This window comes from Anomaloglossus baeobatrachus, chromosome 2, assembly GCF_048569485.1.
Source record: "Anomaloglossus baeobatrachus isolate aAnoBae1 chromosome 2, aAnoBae1.hap1, whole genome shotgun sequence".
NCBI classification, from domain to species: Eukaryota; Metazoa; Chordata; class Amphibia; order Anura; family Aromobatidae; genus Anomaloglossus; species Anomaloglossus baeobatrachus.
Genome location: NC_134354.1, coordinates 233,984,449 through 233,997,121, shown reverse-complemented (window position 1 = coordinate 233,997,121; position 12,673 = coordinate 233,984,449). Strand labels below are relative to the sequence as shown.

The following is a 12,673-nucleotide window of genomic DNA, read 5'->3' as shown; positions in this document are numbered from 1 at the left end:
GCTGGATGAAAAAACAAATGCTGCACATTTCTTTCACATTTTTTACATTGAAGTCTGTAGGAAATGCATCATAGCGAATGGTCATCTGTTATGTCCTTCATTAACAGATCTGATTTTTATGAACTACCCGTGCCCAGAACACCAGAGCTGTCCAGACATGCCTCCAGTGAAAATAGATGTACAAAAGTGGATACAAAACAAAAAATGGCTTATCAGTTTTTGATCTGTTTGCATCAGATCCAAGTTTTTTTAATACTGGATCTGTTGCAATTGGAGGATGACTGGACATGTGAACAAAGACTTAAGGGGGCTTTACACGCTACGACATCGCTAATGCGAACTCGTTGGGGGTCACGGAATTGGTGACGCACATCCGGCTGCATTAGCGATGTTGTTGCGTGTGACACCTATGAGCGATTTTGCATCGTTGCAAAAACGTGCAAAATCCCTCATCGGTGACATGGGGGTCCATTCTCAAAAATCGTTACTGCAGCAGTAACGAGGTTGTTCCTCGCTCCTGCGGCAGCACACATCGCTCCGTGTGACACCGCAGGAACGAGGAACCTCTCCTTACCTGCCTCCCGGCCGCTATGCGGAAGGAAGGAGGTGGGCGGGATGTTACGTCCCACTCATCTCCGCCCCTCTGCTTCTATTGGGCGGCGGTTCAGTGACGCAGCTGTGACGTCGCTGTGATGCTGAACGAACCGCCCCCTTAGAAAGGAGGCGGTTCGCCGGTCACAGCGACGTCGCTGGGCAGGTAAGTAGTGTGACGGGTCTGGGCGATGTTGTGCGGCACGGGCAGCGATTTGTCCGTGTCGCACAACAGATGGGGGCGGGTACCCACGCTAGCGATATCGGTACCGATATCGCAGCGTGTAAAGAGGCCTTTAAGGGTACTTTACATGCTGCGATATCGGTACCGATATCGCTAGTGATTGTACCCGCCCCCGTCGGTTCTGCGACACAGGCAAATCACTGCCCGTGCCGCACAACATCGCTAACATCCATCACACGGACTTACCTTCCCTGCGTCGTCGCTCTGGCTGTCGAACCGCCTCCTTTCTAAGGGGGCGGTTCGTGCGGCGTCACAGCGACCTCACACGGCAGCCGTCCAATAGCAGAGGAGGGGCGGAGATGAACGTAACGTAACATCCCGCCCACCACCTTCCTTCCTCATTGCCGGTGGACGCAGGTAAGGAGATGATCGTCGCTCCTGCGGTGTTACACATAACGATGTGTGATGCCGCAGGAACGACGAACAACCTCGCTACGTACGAGACAACGATTTTTGGTAAATGAACGACCTCTCATATACCAACGATTTTTGTCTCTTTTGCGATTGTTTAAGGTCGCTCCAGCCTGTCACACGCTGCGATGTCGCTAACGGCGCCGGATGTGCGTCACAAACATAGTGACCCCAACGATATATCGTTAGCGATGTCGCAGCGTGTAAATGGCATTTTAGAATTAATTGATATACATGTGCAATGATGCGCATTGAATGTAATTTACAATGGACATGCCCAATATTGAGGAGCGGGGGGGCGGGGGTTGTGCCGGTGTCAGTGGAGAGAATGGACGATCATGTGAGCACAAGTATGAGAGTTGTACACTTCTGGCCACATTCTGATTTGATGTGTCCAGCCTTAGTCAATTCATTTTCATTGAGCATGTCTGTTCAGCACGTGACCACATCTATGTACATCGCATACTTGCAGCTTCATAACCAGTCTTTATACTGTGCCTTTATCACACTCCCCCTTCTTGCTATAACCTCACACTGTCCTCCCATTCTGCCCCCTCTCCATACCACCCCCCTCCACTACCCAGTCTCTATTCTGTGCCCCTAACATTCTTCTTATCCCTGTCTCCTCACTACCTCCTGTGTTTCCATATACTTTTCCACCTCGCTCCTCATCCTACCCACTTGCTCCTCATACCATGTCACTCTTTATTCTGTGTCCTCAAAATTTCTTTCCAGTTTGCTCCACATCCTCTCTGTTCCCATGCATGAAACCTCATCCTCTCTGTCCCCATGGAACACCCCTCATCCTCTGTCCCCATGCATCACCCCTCATCCTCTTTGTCCCCATGCATGAAACCTCATCCTCTCTGTCCCCATGCATCACCCCTCATCCTCTCTGTCCTCATGCATGAAACCTCATCCTGTCTGTCCCATGCATCACCCCTCAACCTCTGTACCCATATATCACCCCGCATCCTCTCTGTCCCCATGCATCACCCCTCATCCTCTCTGTCCCCATGCATCACCCCTCATCCTTTCTGTCCCCATGCATCACCCCTCATCCTCTCTGTTCCCATGCATGAAACCTCATCCTCTCTGTCCCCATGCATCACCCCTCATCCTCTGTCCCCATGCATGAAACCTAATCCTGTCTGTCCCATGCATCACCTCTCAACCTCTGTCCCCATACATCACCCCGCATCCTCTCTGTCCCCATGCATCACCCCTCATCCTCTCTGTCCCCATGCATCACCCCTCATCCTTTCTGTCCCCATACATCACCCCTCATCCTCTCTGTCCCCATGCATCACCCCTCATCCTCTCTGTCCCCATGCATCACCCCCTCATACTTTCTCTGTCCCCATGCATGAAACCTCATCCTCTCTCTCCCCATGCATGAAACCTCATCCTCTCTCTCCCCATGCATGAAACCTCATCCTCTCTCTCCCCATGCATGAAACCTCATCCTCTCTCTCCCCATGCATGAAACCTCATCCTCTCTCTCCCCATACTGGGTCCAAAGATACTTCCCCCACCCCATCTTCTCTTCCCACCATGCTCTGTCCACAGATAGTTCCCTCCCCCACCCATACTGTGTATATACATATTGCCCCCTCCCCACCCTCTGTACCCCCTAAGTGTGTCCACAGATGGTTCTCATTCCCCACCCTCTGTCCCCCCCATAGTGTGTCCACAGATAGTATGGGGGAGAGAGGGTGGGGGAGGGAACTGTTTTATAAATACTCCCCTCTTACCCCATAATGTTCCTCCTCCGTGTCTTCTTCAGCTCCACAGTGGAGCACTTATCAGTGCTCTCTGCCGCCTCTGCGCTGCGGCCCTGACTTCCGGGTCAGCAGTCTGATCAGCTGACCTGATCACATGACAGCCGTCGCATTGACCCGGAAGTCAGCGCCAGGGATTACCGCTTCAATTGTCCTCGCGTCTGACAGATACAAGGACAATTGAGCAGTGGGAGCCGCGCGCTGCAGATTCTATGAGTGCGGCTGTCAGCGTCAGAGCCACGCTCAGAGAATAGCCGGCTCCCACCCGGCAGACTTCCACACCGCCGCATCAGGCAGCCCGACAGCGCTCCGCCAGGTCCCCCCTAGATACGCCTCTGGCTTGTGCCTCCGCTCCACATGGCTAATTTGTATAGTTTACAAATTAGCCATGTGGACAGAGCCAGAAGCGCTCTTCAGATTTTCCGGTACGCCATACCGGCGCGTACCGCCGCAAAAAAAGCACTGGACATGCCCATGTTCTTATCACAGAGTATTTGGCTCAAAACTCATTGAGTGTAATGACGGCATTTGACACTGTTCAGACTGCAGAATTTGATACTCTACTATGCCTGCTTTGGTGCTTCTGAGTTACACAGGCAGGCTCGTGTATCGACCAGCTGTGTTCTCATTAGTGATTGGGCTTGCAAGAGTTAAGGCCACTCTACACGCTACGATAGCGCTAGCGATATTGCTAGCAAGCGTAGCCGCCCCCGTCGTTTGTGCATTACGGGCAAATCGCTGCCCATGGCGCACAATATCGCTACCACCCGTCACACATACTTACCTTCCCTAGCGACGTCGCTGTGGGCGGCGAACAACCGCTTTATTAAGGGGGAGGTTCGTGCGCCATCACAGCGACGTCACACAGCGGCCGACCAATCGAAGCAGAGGGGCGGAGAACAGCCGCAATATCAACACGCCCACCTCGTTGCCGGAGGATGGAGGTACGCTGTTGTTCGTCGTTCCCGGGGCGTCACACGTAGCGATGTGTGCTGCCTCAGAAACAACGAAAAACCTACATCCACAACGACCAACGAGATTTTGAAAATTAACGACATGTCAACGATCAACGATAAGGGGAGTATTTTTGATTGTTAACACTCGCTCGGAGATGTTACACGCAATGATGACGCTAACGACGCCGGATGTGCGTCACGAATTCCGTGACCCCGACGACATATCGTTAGCGATATCGTTGTGTGTAAATGGGCCTTTAATCTCTGCTAGCCTGCTGGTTACCTCTTGGATCACATGTTGTGGGAGATCTATTGAAGTCACCCCCCCACCTTTTTAAGATGGTTGAGCCTGTCTTCCGATGCCGATATCTGCTAAACTGGTCTGTGTCCTGTTGTATCTCAGTTCTGCTGGTGATAGTATTACTTTGTGTGTGGAGCTGTTGTGCTCTTTTTGTCTTATATCTCTTTGTGTGTGTGCCATGAGATAGAGATTTAGTTTCCCCTGTTTGTCTACTTCTGTTGTCTTTATCACGTCTACCCCGGCCCTCCCCAGGGGTTTGGGGAGGGGGTGTAAGATCAGGGCTGGTAAGGAGCAGGGCAAGAAAGGTGGCCCAGATATCCTCACCATCAGAGGTAACTACGGTATTAGGGATAGCTAGGGTTCCCTAGTCTGAGGGCCATTCTAGGAGCCCCTGTTCCCTGCTCTCCATCCATACCATGACAGTTGGGGGGGGGACGGCAAAGAACCCCAGTCTGATATTGAATTCATACGCAACTTTTAAGGAAATCTGTCTGCAGATTTTTTTCTATAGAATCTCACAGCAACATGATGGAGGGAGCGAGACTCTGATTCCAGTGATGTGTCGCTTACTATTCTATACAGTATGCTTTCATTTTGATACAGTCCCAGTTTTACCTGCTGTGCTAAAGTCCTAGCAGTTCTCTGAATGTTGGGCCATGTATAACCTTACGCACACCATTGATTGACAGTTTTCTGTGTACACTGTACTGAACATTGACAGAAAGCTACTGATCAGTTGTGGTGGCAGGGATACACAGAGCAGGAGTACTACATGGCAAGAGACACCTAATCCTGTAGTGATAATCTCCTGCTGATGAACCACTAATTGTATTAAAACATGAACACACAGCCCAGTAACGGACACAGTACTAAAATAAGGGTCTCAGCCCATACATCACGCTGGTCTCAGATTAAATAGCAAAAATCTGCTGACAGATTCCTTTTAAAGGTAGTGTTACAAGACAGTATATAAAAAAAATCAGTCCTATTATCATCCAGAAAAGTGGGACAATTTTTTCCTAACTTTTCATGCAATCCAGTTTTTAATTAGCAGTGTGTTCTGGAAACCCAGAATGCAGCTGGTTCACGTAAATGCTGTCCTATAAATGTCCCGAGGCTCGCCTCCTGCACTGCTGTAGGAATCTCGAGTGCAGGGGTCCACATACAGTGTTCAGGTCTCTCAGTACTGGCCTGTGTTACTCCACACAGTCAGCTCACTCAGTACCTTCTGCTCCAGCAGCCTGGATCCCATCTGAGACACACCCTGATGTGCTCTGCAGAATTAGGCTATGTGCGCACGTTGCGCAATTACATGCAGTTACGCTGCGCTTTGTAGCGCAGCGTAACTGCATGCGTCCTGCGTCCCCTGCATAATCTATGGAGATTGTGCAGGGGCCGTGCGCACGTGGCGTCTTAGAGCGCAGCGCTTCGGCTGCTGCCCGAAGCGCGCGTTCTAAGAAGTGACATGTCACTTCTTCCGTGCGCTTTGCCGGCAGCCCCTGCTCTGTCTATGGCAGGAGCTGCATGCAGAGCGCACGTTTTCTGCCGGCACCATGCGCTTCAGAACGGAGCTTTTCAGCTGCGCTCTGAAGCGCACCTTTTAGGTGCGGTGCAGAGCGCACACGTGTGCACATAGCATTATGTATTTCCCCAGACATGAGCCTGTTGCAAGACCCGGACTGGAGGAAGAGACCCGTCCCACTGCCAAATCCACAGAACTCTCCAAAAATAAAAGCTCTAACAGGTTTACTTAAACAAAATACTTGGTCAAATATCTTGACCGAGTTCACACTCTTTTATTTTGTGTTGCACTCACAGCGGTGAGTGTGACTACAAGACACTCCAGCAGGTCTCACAAGGGCTCCAAGCTCATTCTAAAGGCCCCGTCACACTAAGCAACATCGCTAGCAACATCGCTGTTAACGAACAACTTTTGTGACGTAGCAGCGATGTTGCTAGTGATGTCGCTGTGTGTGACATCCAGCAACAACCTGGCCCCTGCTGTGAGGTCGTTGGTTGTTGCTGAATGTCCTGGGCCATTTTTTAGTTGTTGCTTTCCCGCTGTGAAGCACAGATCGCTGTGTGTGACAGCGAGACAGCAACAACTAAATGTGCAGGCAGCAGGAGCCGGCTTCTGCGGAGGCTGGTAACCACAGTAAACATCGGGTAACCAAGAAGCCCTGTCCTTGGTTACCCGATATTTACCTTTGTTACCAGCCTCCGCCGCTCTCACTGTCAGTGCCGGCTCCTGCTCTGTGCACATGTAGCGGCAGCACACATCGGGTTAATTAACCCGATGTGTGCTGTAGCTAGGAGAGCAGGGAGCCAGCGCTAAGCATTGTGCGCTGCTCCCTGCTCTGTGCACATTTAGCTGCAGTACACATCGGGTAATTAACCCGATGTGTGCTGTAGCTAGGAGAGCAGGGAGCCAGCGCTAAGCATTGTGCGCTGCTCCCTGCTCTGTGCACATTTAGCTGCAGCACACATCGGGTAATTAACCCGATGTGTGCTGTAACTAGGAGAGCAGGGAGCCAGCGCTCAGTGTGCGCTGCTCCCTGCTCTCTGCACGTGTAGCTCCGTGCGCTGGTAACCAAGGTAAATATCGGGTTGGTTACCCGATATTTACCTTAGTTACCAAGCGCAGCATCTTCCACGCGGCGCTGGGGGCTGGTCACTGGTTGCTGGTGAGCTCACCAGCAACTCGTGTAGCGACGCTCCAGCGATCCCTGCCAGGTCAGGTTGCTGGTGGGATCGCTGGAGCGTCGCAGTGTGACATCTCACCAGCAACCTCCTAGCAACTTACCAGCGATCCCTATCGTTGTTGGGATCGCTGGTAAGTTGCTTAGTGTGACTGGACCTTTAGGGAAAAATAGCGACCTTCATATATGACACTTGTTACTGCCTCACAACACCTACTGATCATTTACAGGACCATTTACAGTCTCCTATGGTACAGAATTGAACAAATCGAATGCTATACTGTGGCTCTGTATGGCATCTGATTTTTTTTTCTCGCACCCATAAACTTGAATGAATGAGTCTCAATCGATTCTGGAGTCAAATCAAAGCATACTGTGATTTTTTGCAGAGACAGATTCTGTCAATGAAAAAGAATGGTCATCAACACTGTTCCTTTGACCAATATTTGTTCGAGTACTATCCGATAAAAAAATCTGATAACACTCGTCCGATTTATACAGTTGTGTGAGCGAGCCCTAAAGCTGGGTTCACACATAGCGGCAACGACAATGACGTCGCTGTTACGTCACCATTTTCTGTGACGCAACAGCGACCTTGTAAGTCGCTGTTATGATTGCTGCTTAGCTGTCAAACACAGTAGACGCAGCAGCAATCATAACGATACGCGTCGCTGTGGAAGCGATGCTGTGCTTGGTAACTAAGGTAAATATCGGGTAACCAACCAAAGTGCTTCTCTGGTTACCCAATATTTACCTTGGTTACAAGCGCACACCGCTTAGCGCTGGCTCCCTGCACTCATAGCCACAGTACACATCGGGTTAATAAGCAAACCTTTGCTTATTTCCTGATGTGTACCCTGGCTGTGTGCAGGGAGGTGGGAGCCGGTAGCACTGGCAGCGTGAGAGCGGCGATGCTAGTAACTAATGTAAATATCGGGTAACCAAGGAAAGGGCTTCTTGGTTACCCGATGTTTACCGTGGTTACAGCTTACCGCAGGCTGCCAGACGCCGGCTCCCTGCTCCCTGCTCGCTTCAGTTCGTCGCTCTCTCGCTGTCACACACAGCGATGTGTACGTCATAGCGGGAGAGCAACGAGCAAAAAATGAAGCAGGACATTCAGCAATGACCGGTGACCTCACAGCAGGGGCCGGGTCGTTGCTGGATGTCACACACAGCGACAGCGACGGGACGTCGCTGCTACGTCACCGAAAGTGGTGACGTAACAGCGACGTCGTTGTCGTTCTCGCTATGTGTGAACCCAGCTTTAGGCAATATGTCCTTCAATAGGCTACTGGTGAATTATTGATAGAGACATTAAAAGCAACCCAAACCTTCTCTCTGCTGGTATCTACATCTTAAGAACATTTAATTAAGATATCAGATTTCCCTATGTAATTACAATTACAAAGATATCTTCCCATTCACGGTTATCATTAAACAATTTGTACCTTTAGGATTACCGAGACTGCCTATGACTATGCATTATAAACAGAAGGTCTTACTCAAGGTACACAGACATTATTGGTCCAATACTAAGTGTACGAAGCATTATGAAATGTTTCCTTACATAATCTCCTTGTTATTTCGAGGTCCACCATAAGGGATGAAGGGCAGGCTGCCACAGGCAGCGTGATAAAAGGTGACTCCAATACTCCACAGGTCAACTGTGACGCCATAAACCTTCTGTTGGGGTTTTCTCAGAACTGCTCTCTCATACATATCAGGATGCTAAAAAGGAAATAAAAAGGCTTCCGTCATGGAAATGGGAAATCCCGTGTTTGCTAAGCCTGAATGATTACTAAATTTGCAATAACCTACAAGATGTTTTCCTCATTAAAGCCTTCAGTGTTGTTTCAATCAATCACACGTCATAAAGGTCACATCAGTGGTTTGCCTGAAGAAGCTACAGATTCACTTTCATTAAAAACAGTGTTCTTTTCTTTCCCATTGGGTTCGTTTTTTTGAAAACCAAATAAGGGCTTATTCATATGTTGCTTTTTTGGCTATTTTTTTTCCCGCACTGAATCCACACACTTCGTAAGCCACACACTGTTAAGATTCAGCAAGCTGCAATGTTTGCCAAACATTTTACCTGGGGTGAGCAACCCCTTTAAGCTACCCACACACAAACAGTAAAAGCACCTAAAATGTCAGATTTTGACCGACTATGGTTTACAAATGGTACTTGTGACAGCTGAAGGCAGATAAATGTCTACCAAAAACGTACCGTCAAGTTGGATTTTTTTCCTCCCATTGTAATAGATTTTGTCTGGTGCATAGCAATCCTCAACAAAAATATTCACTATCCCCAAAATCCAACCAAAAAAAGCATAAGGATGAATAAGAAAAAAAACAGATAACGCTCATGATAAAAGGTGTATAATATCCCTTTAATCTCCCTGTATGCCCCCAAATACCTTTTGAAAAACTCCAGTACTGTATGTAAATTTTTCAGTCCGTCTATGCTGTGGCGTTTGTCCCTCCGTTTAGCGCGGATATCGGTCTTCTTGTTATGACTGCCGTGGACGACTCCTTCTGTGTCATCCACATAGCCGGATGAAATCTTGCACCTGCGCAGAGCCAACGCAGGCTCGCACAGGTGCACTTTGCTCTGCCCTATTGTGGGTAGACCCCAATACATAACTGCGCATGCACAAAATGGTGAGGTCTCTGCACAGGCGCAAGATTTTACCCGGCTATGTGGATGATGCATGAGGCATCATTCGCAGCAATCATAACAAGAGGACATCTATCAGCATGGAGAGGAGGGACAATCGCTAAAGTAATCACACCTATCGGACCAGACTATCTCGATTTACATACAGCCTGGGAGATTTTCAAAAGTTATTTGGGGGGCATACAGGGGGAGTCAGGGGATAATATGCAACTTTATATAATGCAGTACAGGCATTGCTAAAGGTAGTAGTTTTGTTTTATACATGAAAAATCTGCTGACAGGTTCCTTCTAAGCACTATTGAGTGCACATACCCTTTGTCCTTACATATAAAAGTCATAAATATCCGGATCAACACTGGAAAATAATTCCTTTGTCAAAGGGGTTGTCCAAAAATCAAAACATCTGTAAATAAGATGGCTCCAGGGGATACAGGGCAGGAGAGTAGTGCATGACACTTAATGAGGAGATTCAAAAAAGGTTGTCCAGTAGTGGAAAACAGCTGTAATCTGAAACCATTATAGCTTCTGGGATGACTACATTAACATTTGGGCCACATAATGATTAATGGCATAGTGATGGCCAAACTTTTGAGATCGGTGTGTCAAAATTCGCAAAAAAAAAAAAAAACGAGCATAACTTGGATGGTGTGTCACTTCTAGAAAAATCCATAATTTTGTGATATTTGTATCTCGATTAACTAAAAGTTATATTATTAATATATGTACTGTATTTATTACCGCCTTCACCCCCGGACGATTTTCCGGGGTTTTTTGGGGGTTTTTTTGCTCCTCTTCTTTCAAGAGCCGTAAAAAAAATTTTTCTGTCAATCTTGCCATATATGGACTTATTTTTGCGGGACGAGTTGTACTTTTAAATTAAACCATAAGTTTTACCATACAGTGTACTGGAAAATGACAAAACAAAATTCCAAGTGCGGAAAACTTGCAAAAACAGTGCAATTGCACAATTGTTTTAGGGATATTTTATTCCCCGTGATGACTATATGGTAAAACTGATGTGTCGGTGTGATACCTCAGGTCGGTACTAGTTCGTAGACACTAAACATATGTAGGTTTACTTTTATTTTAAGGGGTTAAAAAAAAATTCACAACTTTGTCCAAAAAAAGTGGCACACTTTTTCACCATTTTCCGAAACCCGTAGCATTCTCATTTTTTGGTATCTATGGCTCAGTGATGGCTTATTTTTTGCGTCTCAAGCTGTCGTTTCTAACAATACCATTTTTTGCACAGATGCTCTGTTTTAACCACATGTTATTGCATTTTGCACAAAATTTGTCACAACCAAAACGTAATTTTGACATTTGGAATTATTTTGCCACTACACTGCTTACCGATCAGATTAATTGATATTATAATTTGATAGATCGGGCATTTCTGAATGCAGCGATACCAAATATGTGTATATTTTTTAACCCTTTAATTTTTGATTGGGCGAATGGGGATTGATTTCAATGTTTAGGTTTTTGTATTTTTTAAAACTTTTTTTTAAGTTTTTTTTTTTACTTTACTAATCCCCTTAGGGGACTATAAGGAACAGCAGTGTGATCACTTGTTAATTTCTGTAGATCACAGCTGCACAGCTGAGATCTGCTGAAATGCTGCTCTACTCTTGCAGGGAGTGCTCTCTCGGTAGTAAGAAGTGACGCATGATAGCTACAGGAGTCATCTCGTCACCCTGTGCTACCATGGCAACCATCGGCTCCACATGATCACGTCATGTGACTTCTAATGGCGGTGGGTGAGTGCCCACTTACCACTGTAGGCATGTACATCGAGCTGTCACATTTTGACAGCTCGTTGTAAGTATTATTATTATTATTTATTTATAGAGCACCATTGATTCCATGGTGCTGTACATGAGAAGGGGGTTACATACAAAATACATGTACAAGTTACAGTAGACAGACTAGTACAGAGGGAAGAGGGCCCTGCCCTTGCGGGCTTACATTCTATAGGATTATGGGGAGGAGACAGTAGGTGGGGTGTAGGTGGGGCGGCAGCTCCGCACGGTGGTGGGGCGGCAGCTCCGCACGGTGGTGGGGCGGCAGCTCCGCACGGTGGTGGGGCGGCAGCTCCGCACGGTGGTGGGGCGGCAGCTCCGCACGGTGGTGGGGCGGCAGCTCCGCACGGTGGTGGGGCGGCAGCTCCGCACGGTGGTGGGGCAGTGAGGTCATGTAAGTAAGGGGTTAACAGGCATGGGTGGATCGCGGATCCACTCGTGCCTGGGAGACATACATGTCAGCTGTTCAAATAAGCTGACATGTGCAGAGATCACCACAGGCACACCGCGGTAGCCAGCAGGCATTACCATGACACGATCCATGACATACCAGTAGGTCATGTGTCGTGAAGAGGTGACTTTTTTGTTGCTGAATTTCATTGGCTAAATCTTCAATTGAAGGTTGGTATTTTGTGCACTTCAAACCCAAGCAAGCCCCCTCCCTCCTCCCAGCAGTCATCTCCTCTCCCCCCTTTCCCTCACCAGTCATTACCTTCTCCCCCTCCCTCCAGCAGTCATTATCTCCTCTCTCCCAGCAGTTATCATCTTCTCTCCCCCTCCCTTCTCCTCTGCAGTCATTATCTCCTGTCCCACTCCACAGCAGTCATTATCAACTCTCCCCAGCAGTCATTATCTCCTTTCCGCTTCCTTACCCTCCAGCAGTCATTATCATTTCTCCCCCTCCCGAAGCAGTCATTATCTCCTCTCCACTCAGCAGTCATTATATCCTTTTCCTCTCCCCCCAGCAGTCATTATCTCCTCTCCACCAGCAGTCATCTCATCTCCCCCAGCAGTCATTATCTCCTCTCCCCCCAGCAGTCATTATCTCCTCTCCCCCCAGCAGTCATTATCTCCTCTCCCCCCAGCAGTCATTATCTCCTCTCCCCCCAACAGTCTTATCTCCTCTCCCTCTTCCCTCAACAGTTATTATCTCCTCTTCCCCTCCCTCCTCCACAGTAGTCATTATCTCCTCTCCTTCTCCCCCCCCAGCA

At 48.3% G+C, this 12,673-nt stretch overlaps 1 protein-coding gene across 1 annotated transcript in view; it reads right to left on the bottom strand.

Annotated features, from left to right (window-relative positions):
* The window catches only part of IKBKE (inhibitor of nuclear factor kappa B kinase subunit epsilon), a 126,505-nt gene that overhangs the window by 70,940 nt on the left and 42,892 nt on the right, over positions 1 to 12,673 (bottom strand). Inside the window, exon 6 of the mRNA XM_075335706.1 lies at positions 8,551 to 8,711. Within this exon, the coding sequence (XP_075191821.1) occupies positions 8,551 to 8,711 (161 nt within the window). The remainder of the gene's footprint in view (positions 1 to 8,550; positions 8,712 to 12,673) is intronic.